At 37.3% G+C, this 22581-nt stretch overlaps 1 protein-coding gene across 1 annotated transcript in view; it reads right to left on the minus strand.

Annotated features, from left to right (window-relative positions):
• Window positions 1-8696: 8696 nt before the first annotated feature.
• The window catches only part of Ttc7 (tetratricopeptide repeat domain 7), a 631216-nt gene continuing 617331 nt past the window's right edge, over window positions 8697-22581 (minus strand). Inside the window, exon 15 of the mRNA XM_068382742.1 lies at window positions 8697-9582. Coding sequence (XP_068238843.1) covers window positions 9450-9582 — 133 coding nt within the window. The 3' untranslated portion in view covers window positions 8697-9449. The remainder of the gene's footprint in view (window positions 9583-22581) is intronic.

The following is a 22581-nucleotide window of genomic DNA, read 5'->3' on the forward strand; positions in this document are numbered from 1 at the left end:
AACTCGGAATACAACAGGGGCGTAGGAGCAGGGGGGTCTATAGCCCCCCCCCCCACTTTTATGCTGAAAATATGCTTTTAAACATTCAGATTTACATTTTGTAAATGCATTTCATCTCTGGCAACAGCTCTTGTACAGTCTCATCCTTCCCCCCCCCCCCACGTAAGTATCATGTTAGTATCCAACATCATAGTTTCACAGTCCCGTCACTCGTCACTCGCTTAGTTTTACAGGGCAACCTCCATATTGGGAATCAAGCCACTTATAATGTTTGACCCCAGTGCATACCGTGCAAACATATGTTGATCTATCCAACATTACCAAACACTGTTATAGTAACAAACTACATCATTGATACGCAGTAATAAATTGAAAACATGACACACGCGAACACATGTAGTTGACGAATATCGCACATATAAACATAAGCATGAATGTATGTATATATATATATATATATATATATATATATATATATATATATATATATATATATATATATATGCCTATTGATATTTTATGATTGTTATTGTGTAAAAACTGGAATTGGTCACATAAAAATCTTCCAAAAATATGATTTTGTTTTTGATACAATATGCTGTCAGATGCCAGGAAATCGCATCTGAGGGTGTTTAATCATAAAATTTTCTTGGGGGAGACCCCCCCCCCCCCCTCATGCCTTCTTGCCTGCGGCTCCGCCTTCAGTGTCATTTCGAACTTTAGCCCCCCAAACAGGAAAACGCTCCTACGCCCCTGTACGCATTGGTGTACGGACAAGGAATTTCAATTTGGCATACGAGTATGGAACTGGTTTGCGAGTAATTATTTTTGTCTGTATTCACATTTTTCATGAAAAAATGTAAATAATACTAGCATATGCTGTGCAGAAAAGTCACGCACCACTTATATGCCACCTACGGAGTGTTCACATGATTGTTTTGCCAATTTGTTTCACCTTTGCTCGCATCCGCCCCTGCTTAGACTGTTATATTTTTTTTACAAGTACAGAAAGTCAATCATGGAATGCTCTAACTTAGAGTTTTTTTTAGGTCTACGGCTTGACTAGTTTCAAAAGGTGGTAATAGAATTATACAAAAAAAGTCAAAAGAAGTTCAGTTACTTTTCTGTAGTTCAGCATTGTTATTTTTTGTAAGATAAGTTCATAAAACAATGTAATATACAATTCTTACAAATTTAGCACTCAGTGCATATAAAGTGGTATCAAGCTGTAGTTTCACTTAACAGATTACATGATCAAATAATTTACATCTTAATCCACATCCACCTTTGCTAAAGCGTGTGAAATGAAAAAGTTCCATGTTCTGATTAAAAAATTACAAAACACTTTTATGTACTGCTAAATACAGAGTGTGGATTAAATAACACAATATTTCATAACAGCAAGTTAAAAGTTTAGAATACAGAATACTTAGACCGGGGGACTATACAGCGATTATACAGCGATTATACAGTGATTATACAAAGATCTCAATACTTATTTCATTAAATCAATTCAAACAGAAAATTACACTAGGCTTAGAACAGTTCAAGCACAATCAAAGATTATATTATACTGCAGAGATGAGGGAGATCGAAGAGAACACAAACCAACCTTTATATACCCAACCTTAGGTATACATTACAACTAAGTGTCACGTGTTACATTCAAATCTCGCTCCCAAAATGTTGTAACGATCTTTGTAATAAAAGAACTTTATGCTCAAATAATTTAGTTGGATGTTACTAAAATTATTCCTATTCACATAATAAAAAATACGTTCATAAAGAAACTCATTATTACTAAAAACATACGTGCTCGATACTAAGCCTTCTTGACCGAGATTTCCGACATCACGGTGGATTCTTCCCGTACCCTAATAAAAGTACATCGCTTTAGATTTTTATGCGTCATAGTAGATTTGCTAAAAATTACCATCCATTTATGTACTTAATATATATGTATATATGACCATGAGCAATTAGCTAACAGTAACTTATATTGATAATGATAATAAATATTACTATTACTATTCATCACTAATTATTTTAAGATCTTAATACATATACTTTACCTCATAATCATCATCTCAAGAGATTGTTTCTAACACAAACATTTAAAGTGAGCTGTGGTTGGTTCAAAAACTTACGAGAAGAACAAGCATTGGTATTGTGACATGTTGACGCTGTGATCTCCGATGTGATGGCATCAAGGACATTCGTTTTCGAGTTTAAAGTGTTCAACTGCGACAGGACTATGCCTTTTTTTAAGCAGAAGAAGAAGATGCCCTGGAGGACCTTCATTACTACAGAAGAGAGAATTTTTTGGTCACAAGCCAATGAAAGACCATCTAACTCTGTTCTGTGCTAATACCAGCGAGGATTGGAAATTCAAACTTCCCCTGATTTGTCATTTGGATAATCTTCGACCCTTAAAGAATTGCAAGGTCCAGAAGAAACTATGGAACATTATGGGAATGTCAAACAACAAGGCTTGGGTGACGCATTTTGTTTGTGGAATGGGTCAATGAAGTTTTTGGCCCTGAGTTCAAAAAGTACCTTGAGGACAAGCCTTGTTTCTTATGGACAATACTGCTGCCTATCCTCCAGCCATTGAAGATAACCTGATGGAGGAGTACAATTTCATAAAAATCAAGTTCTTGCCACCCAACACATGGATCAGCAGATGCTCTAATTTTTTTTTTAAAATGTGCACGAAGGCAATGTTCCAGTGATGTTTCGAGGTCACCGAAGGGATCAAGATCACCCTCAAAGAGGTTTGGAAAGACTATTTCCACATTGTTAGCTAACCTAAAAATGATTGATAAAGCCTAGGAAAGGGTCATCAAGAGAACCCTTAACTCTGCATAGAAGAAACTGTGGCCTAAATGTATTGCAGAATGTGATTTTGAGGGGTTCAACCCCTTACAGGAGTAGGCACTTGACTTTTAAATTGAGTTCTTGTGCAAGACACTGGGTTTCGAGGTGGTCTGGGAAAATATTAGCTATATTCTGGACGAGCATAGCAAGCAGCTGACAACCAAGGAATTGAGTTGCACAAGGAGCAGCAACAAGAGGAACTGTAGGAGATTTCATTTAAGGAGGAGTGGGAGGGACAGTGACAAACCTCTCTCCAAGAGTGAAATAAGAGACATGTTGGAAATGTTGGAAACCCTGTAATGTTTTGTAGATATATCACCCAGATAAAGTTTTCGGGAGGCCAGGCAGCGAAACTATTTACAGACTATGCGATGTCACATTTTCATACCAAAGCAGACAAAAAGTCGAGCGTAAAATAGAAGTTTAAGAAAAACTTTAAATGATTCAGTTAGTGACTGTAAGCGGCATTTTAGAGAGAGAACTCTAGATATTTTACCCTCCAAGCAGTAACCTCCTCCTCCTCTCCCGACTCTCCTCCTACTTTCTCGTCTCTTGTACGTCAGCTACGCCTTTTCTCCAAGGTAAAGTGGGTGATAATTTGTCAATACATTTCTATTCTTTGTAGTGAATTATTCATTTGTTAATTTTTTTTTTATATATAATCGTGTTTCTAATGTGCTCTATATAACATGACAAACCATAAAAAATGTGCGTATATATGTGTATTTATGGACGTGTGGAACGAATCTAGTAATTTTCTTTTATTTCTTAGGGGAATATTGTTTTCGTTTACGAGTATTTTGGTTTATGAGCTTGCTCCCGGAACGGATTATACTCATATACCAAGGTACCATTGAATGTCTAATTATTGTATATTTCCAAATGAGCTACTCATATCTATCTCATGTTCACATGTAAGGAAATAAAACAGATTTATTTAAATGATCTTTCCTATTTAGTACTATATTTTAAATTGAATAAAGCTCCGAGATTCTGTCAAATAGTTTTTGAGATTTGCGATTCATATTTTACCTTTTCGTGACCTTGGCCTTGACTTTTGACCAAATCTCTCCCAAAATCTAATCAAATAGTCCTTGAATCATGGCCAATCATCCCACCAAATTTCATGAGATTTAGTGTAATAGTTTTTGATTTAAGGGAATCATAAACACACAGACAACGCTTATCAAAACGTAACCTTCGCCGCAACGAAGTTGGCGAAGGTAATCAAGTTCTTTTTTTCATTGAATGATGTAGCATACCCATGGTACTATATTTTAGGGGGCTGGGGGGCATAGTGGATCAGGGAGATTTTTTGGGGGCGAGTAACCATATACTGTACAGTATATTTGTTTCGTATAGCCTGTATGCTGCAGTATTCAAGAATCATATTATCAAGTAACAAGGGCAAAGGCTGTAAGGGGTGCTCATGCTCTCCAGTCCACCTACAGGCTACGCCAGTGCTTGGATATGAAAACTAATAAAAAAAATTCTGCATCTCAAAAAATACAAATTTAGAGCCGTCACATTAAAATATATGGTGGCATAATCTGTAAATTTCCCTGTTATTGTTATTGTCTCCCATGTTGGACACAATCTTGAATAATAGGTCCAAGCAGTACACCAAGGTGGGTCTTTATAGTCAGACTGGTAGACCATCCCTCAAATGGCCACCATACCGACTTTATGATTTTTTACGTGAAGTGAACACTATTTTGCCTCAGCTGCTTGATTCCATTGATGGATACCATGATAGCGATATCAAGGACATTCCCTGATTCATTAACACTTTATTGTCATGATAGCCCATACTACCATTACTGTTGGTTTAATTTTCATCATTATATAAACGTTACCGTAATGGACAATAGCCATTCATAAAATCGTCAAACGGAGTCATCTTAACGTAGGTAACGTCATTGTGTGCGTTTCTCTTGTCAGTAAAAGACGAAAGGCTGGCTAACAATGTACCAGTCAATTACGGCAATGAATGACTGTATTCGGACATTTTTGTGCTTGGAAATCACTAGATGGAACCATTAATTAAGTTCTTTTTTTTTTTATTGGATTCATAATTTTAAATTGAAATGCTGACAAAGACGATTCATAAATGTTTTAAATTTACAAATGATGAGATACAAAACTTTTTCCTGGTCTGCTAAACTGGCAGTTAATTTTGGATTTTAGGCATGCATAGTTATGCGTAAAAGTTGTCACCAGTTATTATTATTGATATGTTAATTTCTTAAAAAAAAAAAAAAAAAAAAAAAAAAAAGTACAACTGGGTGATTTTAAACTGTAAAGGAAAGCGTTTCTAACTCGTATACAATATCTACAGATATTTGATATAGATAATAAACGTGTAATACCAGAATGAGCATTAAAGAGGACGTATGATGTCAAATTGGGGGGTTTATGTTAAATTATTTTTTTTATGAAACTGAAGTTGTAAATATTAAGACGCCAGTAGAGACGTGTGACAAGAATGTATGATGGCTCATGGAAGGTGGATATGTGATGTCATAGAAGTAAGTTATAACAAATGTGTAATGACAGCTGGAAAGATTATGTTGGACGCTTTATTTTAAATGGAATGTTTTAGCAGACATTCAGCATCAAAATGGGAGGCAGAAAATGAAAGTACAATGTGAAAGGTAATTTTACAATAAATTTGTGATGTCAAAGGAATTTTTCATGTTGTATATATGATTTCAAAGGGTAAATTTATACTGAATGGGCGAGATCAGTCGGGAATTCCTATGATAGATGTGGAGTTAAAGTGAAAGGTTATAACTAAAGTGCGAGTTAAACTGAAATATCTATGACATTTAAGGGCTGGGTAAAATGAGCGCATGTTTCCGAAGTGAAGATTTTAATGAATAAGTGCTTTTATATGGAGATATTATGTTTAATCTTATGATGTTTAAGGTAGGAAATGTTTCGAATGCGATATGCTGAAAGGGAGTAATACAATGAATGTTTGAGGTTGCCTGGAAGTTTTAATAACAGAAGTATGAAGCGTTAGAAAATTATTTAATAGTTTCATTATTTCAGAGGTAACAATTCTAACAATTCTCGTAAACTTACGATATCCGTAGAATGGTTATAATTAGTAAGTAATGTAAAACTGAAAGATATGTAATTTATGAGATATCAAAAAGTATTCTGTAAATATTATAAATGTTGAATGAATGTTGATGTAATTGATGTCATATCAAAGGACAAAACTTAAAATATGTCAGATAGAAGGATATATTTCCCTTTAGTTTAGTTCCATTATAGAAACCAAAGTACCTGGTATGCATTGACTCCCCTGGTGTTATAACAAGATCGGTCCTTCAGTGGGGGGTCTGATCATGACTTGGATTCGTTTGTAATTATGACTGAGCAGGCTTTCCCTGATGTTATACCCGTTGAAGATGTATATAAAATCTCAGGCAGACTGGAATGGCATTTGAATTAGTCACAATTATATAAAGGGGGTTGACCCTGTTGTTCTCTTAAATGGAAATCTTGTTAACATAATTGATAGGCGTATCCCTTATGTTAAATTTCCTCATCCAAACATAACTTAAAAACCTTGGTTAATCATTATCATCACTCATTGCAGCTTCTCGTTTGTAATCTTATTAACTCATTGTGTCTTTTCTTTCCTCATCCTCTTAATTATAAGAGAACAGTAAAAGTTCAGATAATATTGATGCTACATCATTGATGAACTGTGAAAGTACAAAACACCTACATCATTAGCTTATTATCAGTCAGTCACCAACGCATAAAGCTAGTAAATACCATGTTGACCCTTCCTAGCTTACTTTGTGCCATTCGAATCTTTTTGAACTTTGTTTCACACTTCCCAGCCAGCAATTTCTGGGTTATCTTCTGTTCCTTACTTCTTTGGCAAAGCTTTATCTTCTGTTCCTTCCATTCAATGAACCACTTCACAACATTTTGACTGCTAACCTTCTCACCCTGTTTTCTACAAGTCTTACTACTTCAGTGACCTTTGTTCCTCGTGTGCTTCAATCTCATTAAATATCTACGCTCAACTTTAATTAACAGGTTTACTCTGAAATACATTCATAATTCCAGTTTTTTCTTATATTTTCTTCTCTTTAACAAAAGTTGCAGAGCTTTTCTTGCTTTATTGGTGATATTTACTACTAAAGATGTACATACTTTAACGTTTTAAATTGCTGATGTATATTTGCATTTTTTTGCAATTAGAATTGGACGTAAACTACAGTACACATTTGGATTTTTAGTAAAATCTGTATTGTGTATACGGACCCATGTATCCAGAATGACGGCTAGAAACAGGTACCCCTGGTTGTATAAGTAACATTTTATATATATATATATATATATATATATATATATATATATATATATATATATATATATATATATATATATATATATATATATATATATATATATATATATATATATATAATTATATTCATTGAGAACACTTCTCAATAATGAACTGTTATCTTAGTGTATCCGTTTTCCTTCGACTATTAGATAAATTACCAGATTTATGGGCCCCACCTAAAATTAGCTTGATATTCGGAAATTTTTTTAATGTCCTAACTCTCAAGATAACAGTAATAAACAGAACACAATTTATAACACACTCTTCAGCTCCACGTTTTGTTTTTGTTTCTCAGCTGCTGCAACCGTCTTTGAATTAATAATTTATATCGTTTTCTCTCTGTACATTCATATCATATATTTTTTCTTATCATATGTGTTATCTCATACTCTGTCCACTCTTTTTGTAAACAATTAATTTATTCATGAATATAGTTTTTACCTTAATACTGATTTTGTACAGTCTGGGTATTTGTTAGACGTGTTACCAACTTTTCTCTTGTATATTATTTCTTTAACTCTTCTGATTTACAAATATAATTTAATTTATATTTCTTTGTCTGACTTATTTTTTACGGTAATGTTAGAATAGAGTTGCATATTAAATATCTTATTACAATTATTTGCTACACTATTGCCCAAATCCTAGTGCAATACATTACTTACACATATCTCCGTTTAAAGGAAGCTATACCCAATATGTGTACATGTCTCCTTACGTAGATTGGCCTTGTTACTGTAGAACATTTTGATTGTAATAAAATTCTTATACAACATTTATTATCAGTCTTAATTTTAGAAAGTCAGTTCAGATAGACAGGCCTCTCCCTCAGGTACCGTCTTCTTCTTTCTTTAAAACAATGTTTAATTTTTACTAACATTTGAGAATGTATCATCTCCAATAGCTGTCCATATTTTCTCACTACTCTCCCCTTTTAGTTTTCTGTGTTATTTGGCATCATGGTATACTGTCTCTTGTTTATATTACGTTCTCTAATTTTATTTTCTTCATTATTTGTCCACATATATAGAAAACTCTGCTTATTTATCCACTAAATACCATGTATATTTGTTATCCGACCATTATGTATACTTATGTCATAAAAAAAGATTACTATATTTAAATATTTTGCCAATTAGGTTATTATAAACTTTCTACTACAAAGTAGAGTTTAACCACAGTCGGTGGGCAATCCATTTTAGTTCTCACTTGATCACAGTTGAAAAGAACTTTGTACGAGAAGGGAATTTAAAAATCCAGCTGAACAAAAATTGTATTTGCATTTGGATTTTACAATATTTGAAACCTAGATTAAAATTTTCACATGTACTACACAATTCAGGAATGGGAAATATAATTTTTTGCAAACATTAATTTTTTATTTTCTTTTAAACTTATTTGATGAAACAAATATATTTAAATTTAAACAGGTAAATTTCTGTTATACAATTCTTGAAAAACAAGTTCTGTTTACATTTAAACAGGTAAATTTGTTATACAATTCTGACAAAACAAATGTGTTTACATTTAAACAGGTAAATTTATGTTATACAATTATTGAAAAACAAGTTCTGTTTACATTTAAACGGGAATATTTATGTTATATAATTCTGACAAAACAAATGTTGTGTTTGCATTTAAACAGGTAAATTTATATTATACACAATTCAACAGTACTAAAATAGGTGTAGTATGGATATCTAATTTACTGATTTCTGTATACGTTATAAATATCTAAGAAACTTGAAATTAACCTTTACAAAACTTGAAATTAACCTTTACAAAGTTCAACAATACAACCTGGTACGAGTGATATCTTCAACAGAAAAATACACTGGGAATGATAACGACAACTATAACATTTAATAACTAAGCACCATATTTCTACTCTATAATACTGCTAGTATACTATACAAAGATTCCCATTGAAATTCATGAAATACTAACTTTAGAACAAACACACCCACCCTTGGCACTAACTTGGAATGCATTTTGAGATAACCTAAAATGAGGTTTTGTTTGTAGGCACTGTGTTCACTATAATTAGGAGAGCATATTAGAGTGAAGAATGGAAGAAACTGACAAAAAATTAAAATACCCAAAAAAAGGAAACAACTAATTTGTCGAACATGAATTATGGTAACCTAGGAAACTGGCCGAAAGTAAATAAGAATAAAGGCAGTTTTGTAAGAATCTACTCATAACAGAATGGTATTGAAGTGAATGGCAAAATAGGAGACTTGGATTCTATTTCAATGGCAGTTGCAAGACATTTACTAGATGCCTCTAACTGGTCCAGGCTCACCATGACTTCACCCAGTGTTTGCCTGAAAAAGAAAAAATATATTACTTTACTCTGTGGAGGATATAAAATCGAGATTGGAACGACAATGAATAAAAAAAAAAAAAGTATATTGTGGAGAAAACTTTAAGGGTTATTTGATTCTGCTTGATTTTATTAAATGTCTACTGAGCATTATGATGCTGATTATTTATGATCACCATGTAAACCAGTTGATTATTATTACATCATGAGTCAGTTAATTATTATATAAGTTATTGTAATGCCGATCATTTATGATCCTCAGCACATCTAATAATAAGCTTATCAAATAGGACCATATGAAGTTATATGTTGAAAGTTACAAGAAACCATTTAAGATGTTAAAACCGAAAGTACATATTTGCCAATTAGAAGAAATAATGTATGTATCATTTTTAACTAAAATGTGTCTTGTGTCTGCATGGAAGCATTTAGTGCCATAAAGAAATGACAATTTTTAAAAGTAATTTGTATTTTTCCTAATACAAACCTGAATTCTTTACTTGCAGGATACTGAGTACAGCGACGACTGGAATACAGTAGTAAAACTTTTAAAGAAGAGTAAACAACCCGCACATAGTTACCCAGCCGTCGGTGGCGAGGCAAATGCATCCTCTGTAGCTCACTGTGACTTCAATTGGATTGCAGCCAGGATTTACGTTGGAGGTTGGTGACAGCAGGCAAGTTTGAGTTAGAGAACTCGGGTTTGCATAATTAGGAAAAATACAAATTCCTTTTAAATTTGTCCCTACATGAATAAAACCAACGTTCTTTACTTATAGGAGACTCGTCCTTAGGTGGGAGGAAGTCCCCGTTCCAACTGGATGGAAACTTTACCCAAGAACAAAGACGAAGTGTGGGAATCATGGTCCCCCATGGGTAAGGTTGTTTTTAAGCTGAAAAGCCCTGTCGTAACCTGACAAAAAGAATGATGTACATGCTGAATTGTGTTGTATGCCTGGTATGTCTAGGCTCCTCTGTACGTTTTGTACAGAATAGCTGCAAGCTGAATGGGGCATAACTGCATCAAGATCAAGTACAACTGGCATGGTTTTGAAGCTTTACCCCAAAAGAGGGGAAGATCAAAAATGAAAAGAAAAGAAAGGGGCAGTCAGACTATCCTTTGGTCTCAGACTCATACATCACACCTTTGCCTTGATCTGACGCTAGTAGTCTTATGAAAGGAGCTGGGGTAGTTATTCCACTTGCTGTACGGCTACAAGTCCTGATGAAACATTTGGACCACATCATGCAGGAATAGGACAGTTCCCATAATACTTGCCACAGAGATTCTAGATGGGTTGGAAGCACCTATTCAGCTCAGCTTGAGGGCACTTATTCGGAGTAACTTCTATGGAAGGAATTGAAACTCTGGACCCTTTTTAAGTAGTGAATCAGTATAATGATTACTTCTTGCCAGTTTGGGTTCAGACCTCAAAGAACCAGGATCTACTTGTTGATAGATCCCTCTTTCCGATCCTTTATATTTGTTGAGCAGGAAGACGAGATTCGTCCTTGTCTCCTGAAATTGGGCAATTAAGCGGAGACGCTATCAGTAGGATTCTCCCGCTACTACCATCGTCTAACAGGAGGCTGCTCCAAGGTCAAAGCTCTTGCCCAGGGATAATCTAAGGAAATTTCCCTGGTCTTCTAGCGGGAACGGCTGGTCTCGAAAGTGTCCTCGGGCGATTGTTTCTCCTCTCCAAAATAAGCTAAATCCAACCTTAGTACCCCCAGCATAGAAACACTATTGATGATGGCATTGGGCCAGCAATAGGCTCCCCTCGCTGGAAGTGGGCAGGAACTCGTCACATATGGTCCATGCCTGAAAAAAACTTTTCCATGGCTGGCTCTGTACTTGAAACTTCTCCTTGGCAGGAAGGCCCCAGCTTGTATATATTGTAAGCTAAAAGTACACCCCAAGAGACGTCTCTCTACTGATCTCTGAGACAGCTGGAATCTCACCAGACTCTATACTTATAGCAAATTTGAGATGTCAAACCTCCAATTTGCATCCAGTGCAAATCGTCTTGTTTTCTATGAGAAGACTGAGGACTTCCTCTAGAAGCCAGAATATTTACTGTTCTTTATAACCTGAACGTAAAGAAGGCTAATGGGATCACGAAAAGGTGCCAGCCTCTCAGAGTACATGTTTGAGCCCAAGATGAAATGGGCATCTTTGACTAACATTGTCTAGGAGCTTTGAGCATCCTTCACAGACCTAAAGTGACTAGAGTCTTGTCAAGTGTTAACCTCTGAGGCAGGGTGGAGACAAAAGAAATGGTAGTTTCAAAGTTCATTGATGGAGCTTTTGAACACCTGACTGCCTCCGGCATAGGTACAATTATGAAAAATAGCTGGTGACCAGAGACACTTTGAACACTTCTGGATCAAAGAATACTCCGAGGTGTACAAATCACCAGGAGACTTACAGTGTTATGCCAAGCCAACGCTTGGATTTCCAGATGGTCGTAGTTGGGCGAGTGGTAAGGGAGTAAGAGGAGATTTGCTTCAAATAATCGTGAACAGAAGTTCCTTAGGTTATGCCATTGGAGTTACTCATACGGAAGGAAGGCTGTGGGGCCCTGTTTACTGTCTCTTTCCAACTGAGAACAAGCTCGTAAGACAATGTCCTGTCTGTCTTGACAAATTGCATCCCTGAAGGTGTGATGCTAAAAGATCTTGGAATATCCCTGCTGAGGTACCTCATCCTCTCACAGCCCAAATGCCTTCCTGAATAGGAAGCTTAATCCAAAAAGTTCAGTCTACCTGGTATCCACTCTTTCGAGATTCAAACTGGACCAATTGAAGAAACGGAAGTAACAAGCTTGAAGTGTATGTCTTCTTTACCATAGCCTGGATTTTCACAAATGACCAGCAAAGTCGATAAGCTCTGATGCAGGGATTGGGGCCTAGGCTAAAAGGATGAGAAGGGGAATAGCAGAGTAAATAGATCACAGCTACTCATCTGGCTTAGCTATCCTCTTTCTCAACCAAGATATTGGCAACCCACCATCAGAGGAGGTACCCGAAAGCTGGGGCACTTTTACGTTAAGCCCGTGAAGGGTTTGTTCTTTCGCGAGGCTTGTATCTCAAAAAGAGAAGCTGTTTGCCAACTGCATCTGGCAAAAGTTAGACCATGAAAGAATGCATCACCTGGGGTTATTACAAATCTCTACTAGATTTTGATAGCTTAAATATTGGGGTGACACTGAATCCAAATCTTAGCTTTGGGGTGACACTGAATCCAAATCTAGCTTCCAGTTTGCCATTGAGAAATTTTAGAAGCCAGGGCTCTGCTTAACTGGAACAGAGTGGGTTACTGTTTATGGATGTAATTCAATGGGATTTTGGGATCCAAGTGATCCATCCATTGCGTTGGATACGAAGTCGATGGTATTGACCAGAAGGCAATCGTAGGCTGAAGAAAGAAATTGATGCTAAATATACTTGATTTGTAGCAGTTACCCATCCAAGTACTGATCAGACCCAATGTTGCTTATCTTCACTGATCGGACAGGAAACAGAGCTCATAATTTGGCCTAGCTTTGCTATGTCTCCCTATGCTCAAGACATCTGCTGAGAGTAATGGAATGACAGCATGGCCTTTGATGATGCCAGAGACGATTATCGTACCTTGAGTCTCCTGAGAACAGTGCAAACAACAGAATTGTATAAGATCATCTTCCTTCCCTTTTGAATGACCATCCATCTGGGCGCAGACAAACAAGCTTGGAAGATACAAATCATCCTCCATATAGCCAGAGCATTTCTTACCAGGGACCAATCTTATCAGTGCAATCTTATCAGTGCTGCGGGGGTATGAAGCTAAAAACTTGGTACACTATTCCTCGAAGAGGTGAGCATGAACGAGGAGCAGCTTACAATTAAAATCCCTGAAGGCCAAAGTGCTGACGTCCTTTGAAAGAAGCCGACTCAAGATGAAGAATCCAGGGAATGTCCCTGGACTAGAGCAAAGTTTTTCAACCTGAACAGGATGCCTAATAAAGGCAAAGGACTTTGTCCTTGAACCTCACACCTCAATATTCCCCTGCCAGAAGAATTTGATGCATGCTGCTACTTGCCCAGAACATTTTGATGAATGCTGCTACTTCCACAAAACTGTCCTAAGGAACTTGAGTTCATAAAGAACTCTCCAGTTCGATTGTCCAGTGCTTTGCGATCCTTCTCTGACAGGAGATGAAGCAGCAGCGTGACGTCCAACACATGCTAGGTGATAAATTTCTCTACAATATGAGCTCTCAGAGTGAGAAGAAGGGTTGGAAACTTTCCCTCTAGAATTACAGGACCCAGGCTCTGGATCTAGGTAAACTGTTCTCTGATTGCCCGTAGGTAGTGGAGGTTCCGATGTCTCTCCTTCTAACCAAGGAAAAATCTTTCAGTAGTTCTAGTACCCTCGGCGGATATAGACAAAAACCAGTAAAACTAAAAACCTGTCGAAATTATTAAGCCGCTAGATGTGACTGGTCATTGTCACATCTGTGAAGCATTTCCCCCTCACATCTTCTCGTTAAGCCAACTTCACTAACAAGAGGAGAGGGCTAGTCGATGATGCAATGCTAGTTGCTGTGCTAGTCGATGATGCAATGCTAGTTGCTGTGCATCTTGTGAGGAACAACTAGGAGGAACTGCACTTAATAGATGTGTCTGGAGATGTGCCTTTGAGCAAGAGGAGTAGGAGCCTTCAGAAATAGCGTGTTTAGAAAATTGCGCATCTCTGGGAGGTGAGTGTAGCAGAATCACATTTGGGGCAACACATATGACTGCTCACGAGGGCCATAGGTAGAGAACTGGGAGGAAAGAGTCTAGGAAAGCAACCAAAAGCATGACCAGGAGCATAATCTGAAGCGCGACCAGGAGTGGGATCAAGAGTGCCACCAGATGGAGCGCCTCTAAGAGTGCACCCAGGAGTGTGACAAATAGGGCAATCAGGAGTAGCACAGCCAAGACCACAATCAGGTGGGGCAAGACCAGGAGCTGGGTGTAGAGGCTTTCCCTCCAGCAGTGACTATGCAGGGGACTCCAAAGACACCTGGGGCAGTAGAAGGAACAGGACCAGGCACCAGGAAGGATAACTCCCACTATGTGATATCTGGAGGATGACTAGCCACTCAGCAATTCCAAAGAACAAGAAATACTGCAAAGATCAAAGAAAGGATGCCAGAGGCATCTGAGATCCTCATCTGATGAGGAAGGTTCAGGATAAGGCTCACAAGGAACCTTGACAGCAAGGCCTTAAGAGCGAGAGCTCTGGAGGAGGATCTTCTAAAAAACATCTTCTGGAAATGCAGGTAAAAAGGTCCACGAAGTTGCATGCTGTAGCTCGAAGCTCCATAAACAAAAAGAAGGATGCAGTGACAGTCATTATACTCCTCCGAAGAGGAAGGATCAAGATAAGGATGACAAGCAACCTTGTAAGCACGCTCCGAGGAGCAAGCGTGCTCTGGAGGGGATGTTGCCTAAAAAGATCCTCAATGTCATAGCAGATCTAGAAGTTCCATGAAGCTTGGGAAGAAGAACGAGGGTCAGTGATCCTCTTCTGAAGAAGAAGGATCTGTGAAGCTTGGGAAGAAGAACGAGGGTCAGTGATCCTCCTCTGAAAGAAGGCTCTGGACAAGCTTGACAAGCAACCTTGTGTGTATGCTCCGAGAAGAGAGGAATCTTCCTAGATGGACCTCTTGAAAGGTGCATCTTGCGAGAAGATCTTCAAAGTATTCTGAGATCTAGGAGTTCCATGAAGTTCCCTGCAATTCAGAATGAAGGATGGCAAAGGCGACAAAGATCCCCCTCTTGGCAAGGGTAGAAGAGACTCTCTAGCTATAGTAAGCAGCTCTTCTAGGAGAAGGGCACTCCAAAATCAAACCATTGTTCTCTAGTCTTGGGTAGTGCCATAGCCTCTGTACCATGGTCTTCCACTGCACTGTCTTGGGTTAGAGTTCTCTTGCTTGAGGGTACACTCAGGCACACTATTTATCTAATTTCGCTTCCTCTAGTTTTGTTAGTTTTTATAGTTTATATTGGAAATATTTATTTTTTCTTAAAATATTTTATTTTTCCTTGTTTCCTTTCCTCACTGGGCTATTTTCCCTGTTGGGGCCCCGGGGCTTATAGCATCCTGCTTTTCCAACTAGGGTTGTAGCTTAGCAAATAATAATAACGGATCTGGAGGACTCCCTGAAGGATGACGACTGGACTACAGCTTAACGTCCTCAAAGTTTCTCACCAGATCTAGAAGGTCTGAAGATCAGGGTGAAAGAAGCCAGGGTCGTCAAGGATCTTCCTCGATAGAGAAAAAAATCAAACAAGGAAGACCAGAATCTTAATGGACGAAGCCTCGAGCTGCAGCTGAGAAGGTCCTCATATAGAGGTCTTCAAAGTCATTGTCGGTCTAATCCTCCAAGAAGGGCATCATTTACCCGGTAAATTTCAACTTCTGCCCTGTGTTTAGCACCCTCTTTTGACATTTTTTACAAATTATATCTAATATAAGTGTGTTCATACTTGCCCTCCTATGCCCACTTACTACACAATTCAATAAACTTATGTACCTCTGTTGCTGCCATTATGAATAGTTTATTAATTAGCACAGCAAAATAATTCTTAAAGTCCTTTCAAGATGAAGAAGACATCCTGTCACAGTTGCAAAGTTGTCTTAATATATGTGACACTTATAAATAGTTCTCAAGTAAGAGTAGCCAGTGGATTTATTTACTGGTGATCCAGAAAAACTGACCGTGTAAAAAATAAAATAGAAGTTTAATTTGATGTTTGAAAAAAAAAGTACACGAATTTCTGAAATAATAATTACAACTGCCACTAAGAACAATAAACCCCAAAACATCATCAAAAGACTATTAGTTGTATTAGAGTTTATGTATACAAAATCTTCGAAATGCCTCGGTGCCAGCACAGTCTCTCATCTTCTAAATAATCATTACCACAAAACCTCATGGCTGAACACTTAGAAATGTATATTAATGAAAAATAGCAATATAATAATATCAAGAATCCCCAAATACTACATACTTAAAATACTCTTATCAATACACTTTGAAATATATAATTTTTCAAAGTAATTTGTATTTTTCCAAACTATACAAATTTGAGTAAAAGTAATAATTTATTATTATCATCATTGTTATTTTTATTATCTTTACCACTAAGTAGGTTACAATCCTAATTGGAAAAGCAGATGCTACAAGCCCTACGACTCCAACATGGAAAGTAACCCAGAGAGTAAAGGAAATGAATAAACTATATATGAGAAGTATCAAATAAAACATAAAATATTTTAAGATCACAAACAACATTAAAATAGATCTGTGATATATAAATTTAAAAAAATAGACATATCAACCCATTAGAAGCATTTGCAGCGAGTTTTAACAAGTTTTCGATTCAACCTTCAGATTAGGAAGATCTTTCCACAATCTGGTTACTGCTGAAATAAAAACTTCTACAATACTGTGTAATATTCAGCATTATGATGGAGAAGGCAATAATGTTAGAATTAACTGCATACCTAGTACTACGCAAAGGATGGTTACAATTAGGAAATATCTTATGCAACAACACAAAGAACTACTGTAATTAAGTAAGTTACAGTGATTAATATCAGAACAGCAATAAGAAATTTAACATATCATATGTTTTTCTCCAACAAATTCACATGGGTGTCAACAGCTGAAGAACTGACAAATGAATACTACTCGAAATGTGGTAGAATGAAGGAATTAAAAATGTACACATGGAAGATTGATTATTAAAAATCTTAAAAGAATTGTTCAATAAGCAAATTTTCTATGCCATTGAAGAAGAAACAGACCGAAATTGTTTCTTAAAAGTAAATTTTCAATCAAGTATCACACCTAAATTTTAAATTACATTCTCAATAAAAAGATCTGAATATTGAGGAGCCACTGTTCTCAACCTCTTCAACTTCATTCCCCATAATTTTGCACCATGCACTGATCTTGGCTAGATCTCTATCAAGGGATTCATCAACCATAGTTTCACATTCATGAGATGGAATTGATGCAGAGAGAATCTTCCAGTTGATCATCATCCGCAGATCGTGGTAAAAGGAGAGGAGTTTGTCTCGACCCATGAGGAACTGGCTTTTCGAGAATGACATGATCAGCACTGTTGAGAAGACAAAACCTGTTCAAGTGAGCCCAAGACTAGACGTGTGTAAACACACATGATCGCTTGGGGAATGGTAGACAGTCAGGGATATATGGCTTTGAAATAGTACACAGCTTCCTAAAGAATGAATTAGAGGTACTTTTTGTTGGGCCACTGGATCGGAATTTGAGAGCCACAGAAAGCATTAAGTATTCTTTCTTGGTGGCTTTATGTACTGTACATGCAGTTGACATCTTGAACTAAGTTTATAGGACAAACATGTTTGGAGGTGAGAGGTTAAAGACTGGTTTGAATCCTCCAGTTGACTTTCTCCACCGGGTAGTCAATTGTAAAATTTCAGAGACCATTGTTGGGCGACTTTTACGGCATTCTTCTCCATCATTGCCTTCACCTCTGCTGCAGGCTGACTTTAGGGGTTGTATAGTGGAAACCCCTGAAGCAGTTGTCTTGGAAGTGCCTAGGCCCTTAAAAGTATCTGCTTAAGGGATCAGGAAGTCATGTTGCCTTTTTCAATTTTTCCACTAAGGTTTCGACATTCTCCTGGTGGAAGACCACCTCAGACTTCAACACCTGGACATACCTCAGGGCCAATGCTTCTTCCTCTCCCAGCCGATTGGTGAAGTGGGAGGCCACTGCATCCTTTCTCTTCAGGAATCAATTGGCCCACAACACCACCACACCTAAGAGGATCAAGTCAGTGTATTTTTTCTTTGTCTTGAGATTTGACAAATCCTGAGTAGGGAAGTAAAATACGTGACCACTCATGACCCATAGTCAATCCAGGATGTCACTTGCATACTAGCCATGGAAGCAGCAAACTCAGGCCAAGAACGAGGTGCTCTCCCACAGCTGTCTCTTCACTGGGATCCCTACAGTAAGCTCCACTACTGCTCAATCGACCAGAAGAGGCAAAAGGTTCGCCTCTTCTGCTACATACTGTAGAATTTGTTAGAGAGAGGGCTTAAGGCAGGATCTTTTTCGAGTGACTTGAGTGAAGGGAATTCTTCAGACCAGTAATCTGTGAATTTATCCTCTCAAGTTCCCAACAAACTAGAGCAGATCAGGGAAGCTAAAGAGCGGGTCAGCTAGCGCCAGTCCTGAGTTGGGTGGCATAAAGTTGATAACCTACCAAGACTCATCCCCACTCTAATGTTTCACTTTTCCCTTTGGAGTACTCACGGACCAGCCAGAGAAGGAACAGGAATGGTACTCTGCAGCGGAAGAAGGAACCGATGATCATTACTAGGACTTCCTTTCAGAGGCCGAGTTGCCACTTGCTCTCTTTCCTTTTGAGGCTGTAAAGACATGAGGTGCTTTGGTCTCTTGACGGGTAAGAATAAGACCATGGTATTGAACGGCTCGAGGGTATGTCCACTGAGTGCTATCTCTGCTATAAGATAGAGATGGACTCTGACAGACATAAGACGAGTGTGAAGAAAACTCTCTAAGCTCCAAAGAGCGCCGAGAACTTCAGGGTGTCACCTGTTCTGGAATCCTGTTGCAACAATGAGTTGGAAGCTTTAGGTTGGAAGGACTATCTTCACACAAAGAATCACTGGAAACAGACCAGTCATATACTGCAGAGAAACCCTGTGGCACAGACAGGTCTCGACGCATTGGACGGTCTTGGTTGCTACCAGGTTTTAGACATGATGGATGGCCCTGATTCGGTGACTGTTAATGACGAGAGGTTTGAATCTGGATCTCTGGACAAAGCGAGTGTGGTCCTATCACTCTGTGTCTGACAGCAGGATGTTCTCAGAGTTGATGTGCTAACACGAGATGTCAGAATGTACGAAGACCGATCATGTGGTGACAAAGAGCGTACTGTGTGGAACTGTGTGAAGAGGATGTACATGGTGATCTTGTATGTGTGTGTGTATGTGTGTTGATTGTGTTTGTGGAGATTGTGCAAAAATGGAGAGCAGTCTCATGGAGATATGGTGGGTGACGAGGGGAACCACGATCTACCTCCTACCTGCTTATAAGTGAAAGAGGTTCTCGTTGAATGGCTAAGCGAGAAGAACGATCCAAAATCTTTCCTTCACCTCTAACGTCTCTCTTCAGGGTAATTGTCTTCTAAGTTGTCATTGATGCGCCCATGCAATCTCCAAGAGAAGGAGGGAATAAGGGCGGTTACCAACATCCTGACCGGCACTGCTCATGCGCAGTCCCATATAAGACTGAGCAGTTCCTGTAGCTCATACTGAAATAATTGGTCTGGGATGGTTTTCAGTACAGTACTGGTTCTCCCACGCAAACGTTCAGTCAATGTCTCAAGAGACCCACCCAGAAGTCCTGAGATTTGGTGACCTTCTCTTCAGGGATGTGAGGAAGACACAGGAACAGGTGAGGTAATAGGAGAAGGCTAGCACGTATGCTTCACCAACGTTGAGAATTTCTTGGCAAAATATAGCTAGAAAAAATCAAGGCTATGACTATCTATTGTATTTTTCATTCCCGTACCTGCTTAGGAAAAGTGATGCGTGGTGTTTTTGGCATACATGTGAAATTGCACCAGACTTATGTCAAAGCTTAAAAATACTGGGCCCCTTTGTCCATTAAGATTTGTTCAATTGATGCCAATATTAATGCACACTACATTAATGCTTTTAGTTATTTCAGATACTCTGACAGAACCAAAGCCTCGTTTTCAACTTTATTAAATCACATAATACTGTGAAACTGTAGACGAATTTCATGATGCCTTTAAATGGATCTTACACGCCAAAATCTATTGAAATGTGTCAAGTAACTTCACCTGCAGGTATAAAATGCTAACCCCTTTCTCTGAAACTTGACTTGTCTTCCCTGTCGGGCATGTCCAGGACTACCAAATACTATACATGAGCATACTGTCATTTTAAGCAATGCTTCATCATTATATATAATCACACATTACTTGTATAAATTCAGTTAATTATATAACGTGCTAGCAACTGCGTGTTCCAACACACACTAGAAAAGGCTAGTAATACATTTTTGTCTGCGTCAAGTTACCGCTTAAGAGGCAATGATACCGCATGAATTTAAAAAAAAAAAAATCTATAATCCTATGGAATGATAAATTTCTACCATACATGCGTCAGGTCACAACAGAAAACCATTATTGTAATAAAGGTCCTTTGAATATAGAACCTTGGTGGTAATCAAAAGAAGAAAAATCTACGATATACGTAGACATTGGTTGAAGTCCATATCATTAAGAGGAATAGTCGTCCCAAAGAGACGTTACAAATTTTAAATATATGATGACAACATATACCACTACATAGACAGTTATTACAATACAATATTAGTCAAGTGGTTGTTATGATTACGGGGAAAACAATTTCAGAGAAGTTCCTACGATTCCCTTTAAATTTTTATTCTAAAATGCGGTGTTTATTCTTGATTTCCAAGAGTAAGGAAATTTTTTTTCCAAATTGGCTAAACCACTTGAATAGAATATCCTATAAAAGGGAGGGCTACACATCCGCTGATAATACGACAGTCTTTCATCTTGGTAGTATATCGATATTATTAAAGCTCTAGTCTTATCGTCTGGAACTCCTGTTTCAACACCTCATCTTTTGAGACTGAAACTGTACTAAACGAGACATCAACGGTATGTATTAGCTAGGAGAGAAAATCTTGAATGTATAACATATAAAATTAATTTTATATACTCTATAGCAAGAACATTAAAAATTTAGTCCGTAAGAACCCAAAATTGACATATTGAATATATTTTTTGTAATGTAGCAAATAAGATTTTTATCAGAATAATGTCTTGGTATAAGTTGCATATGGAAGGTGCAATGAACCAAAATATATCACCCAAAACAAAGTCGGAGACCTACAGTAATTCAGTCTGAAAAAAAAAAAAAAAAAAAAAACATTCAAAATCAAGAGTTATGAAAAAGAAAAAAAAAAGGAGCAGCAAAGATACGAGACCGTTAAAATGGCAAATCAATAGCAATGAATATGAAAACACTATTAATCCATAAGACTTCTTCAAAGCTCACGAATTTACACTAGCGAAATACATGAAAAAAAAAAACACGTAAAACTCAACTCCTAAAATGATTTTTCTATTTTTACTATATCTTTGTTTATATTTGATATAAAGGATATTGAATACTAGTTTTTGTTTGCTGGGACAAAAATATTAACGGAGGTAATTTGAACTGAAGGCTTACAAATTACTAATTGTTTAAATTTCCCAAGACTAAAAATAATCGTTAGGACACTGCTCCAATTTGGATTCTTGATTTCTTCATAGTTCCTTTGCTGAACTCTTTACTAATTACCTACCTACCTACCATCCAGCTGAACCACTAACCTCCTATCACAGCTGCCACAGCATCAAGTATAAAAGTGTAATAACAACCGAGGCTGAAATTTCCCACGAACTGAGATAATGAGATTTTATCTTCAAAATCGTGTTTTTCCTTTTCGTTCCTAGGGAAACTAATTCAAGCCTGTTTTCAAATTCGCATCTTTGTGGAGTTTTCAATACCAGAAACGATATAATCTTTACATCTATGGATTACATCAACTCCCTAGATATTCTGATATTTCCAGTACGGTGACGACCTTTCATTTTTTGTGAAGGAACGGATTATAAAACTGAATTTCACGCAAAATTTAGGACTGATCTGTTGCGTGAGTTCAAGTTTTAATAATTCGACTTTAATAGTATTACACTAACAACAAAACCAATAATATAACTATAAAAATTATAATTACAATTCAGATATGAGAATAACAAAACCAAAACTAATAATACGAACAACAAAAATAACTATTATGTCGTAAGATACCCACTGACCTACGGCTCACTCCGAAATGGAAT

The sequence above is a fragment of the Palaemon carinicauda genome, chromosome 1, assembly GCF_036898095.1.
Source record: "Palaemon carinicauda isolate YSFRI2023 chromosome 1, ASM3689809v2, whole genome shotgun sequence".
In the NCBI taxonomy this organism is placed as follows: domain Eukaryota; kingdom Metazoa; phylum Arthropoda; class Malacostraca; order Decapoda; family Palaemonidae; genus Palaemon; species Palaemon carinicauda.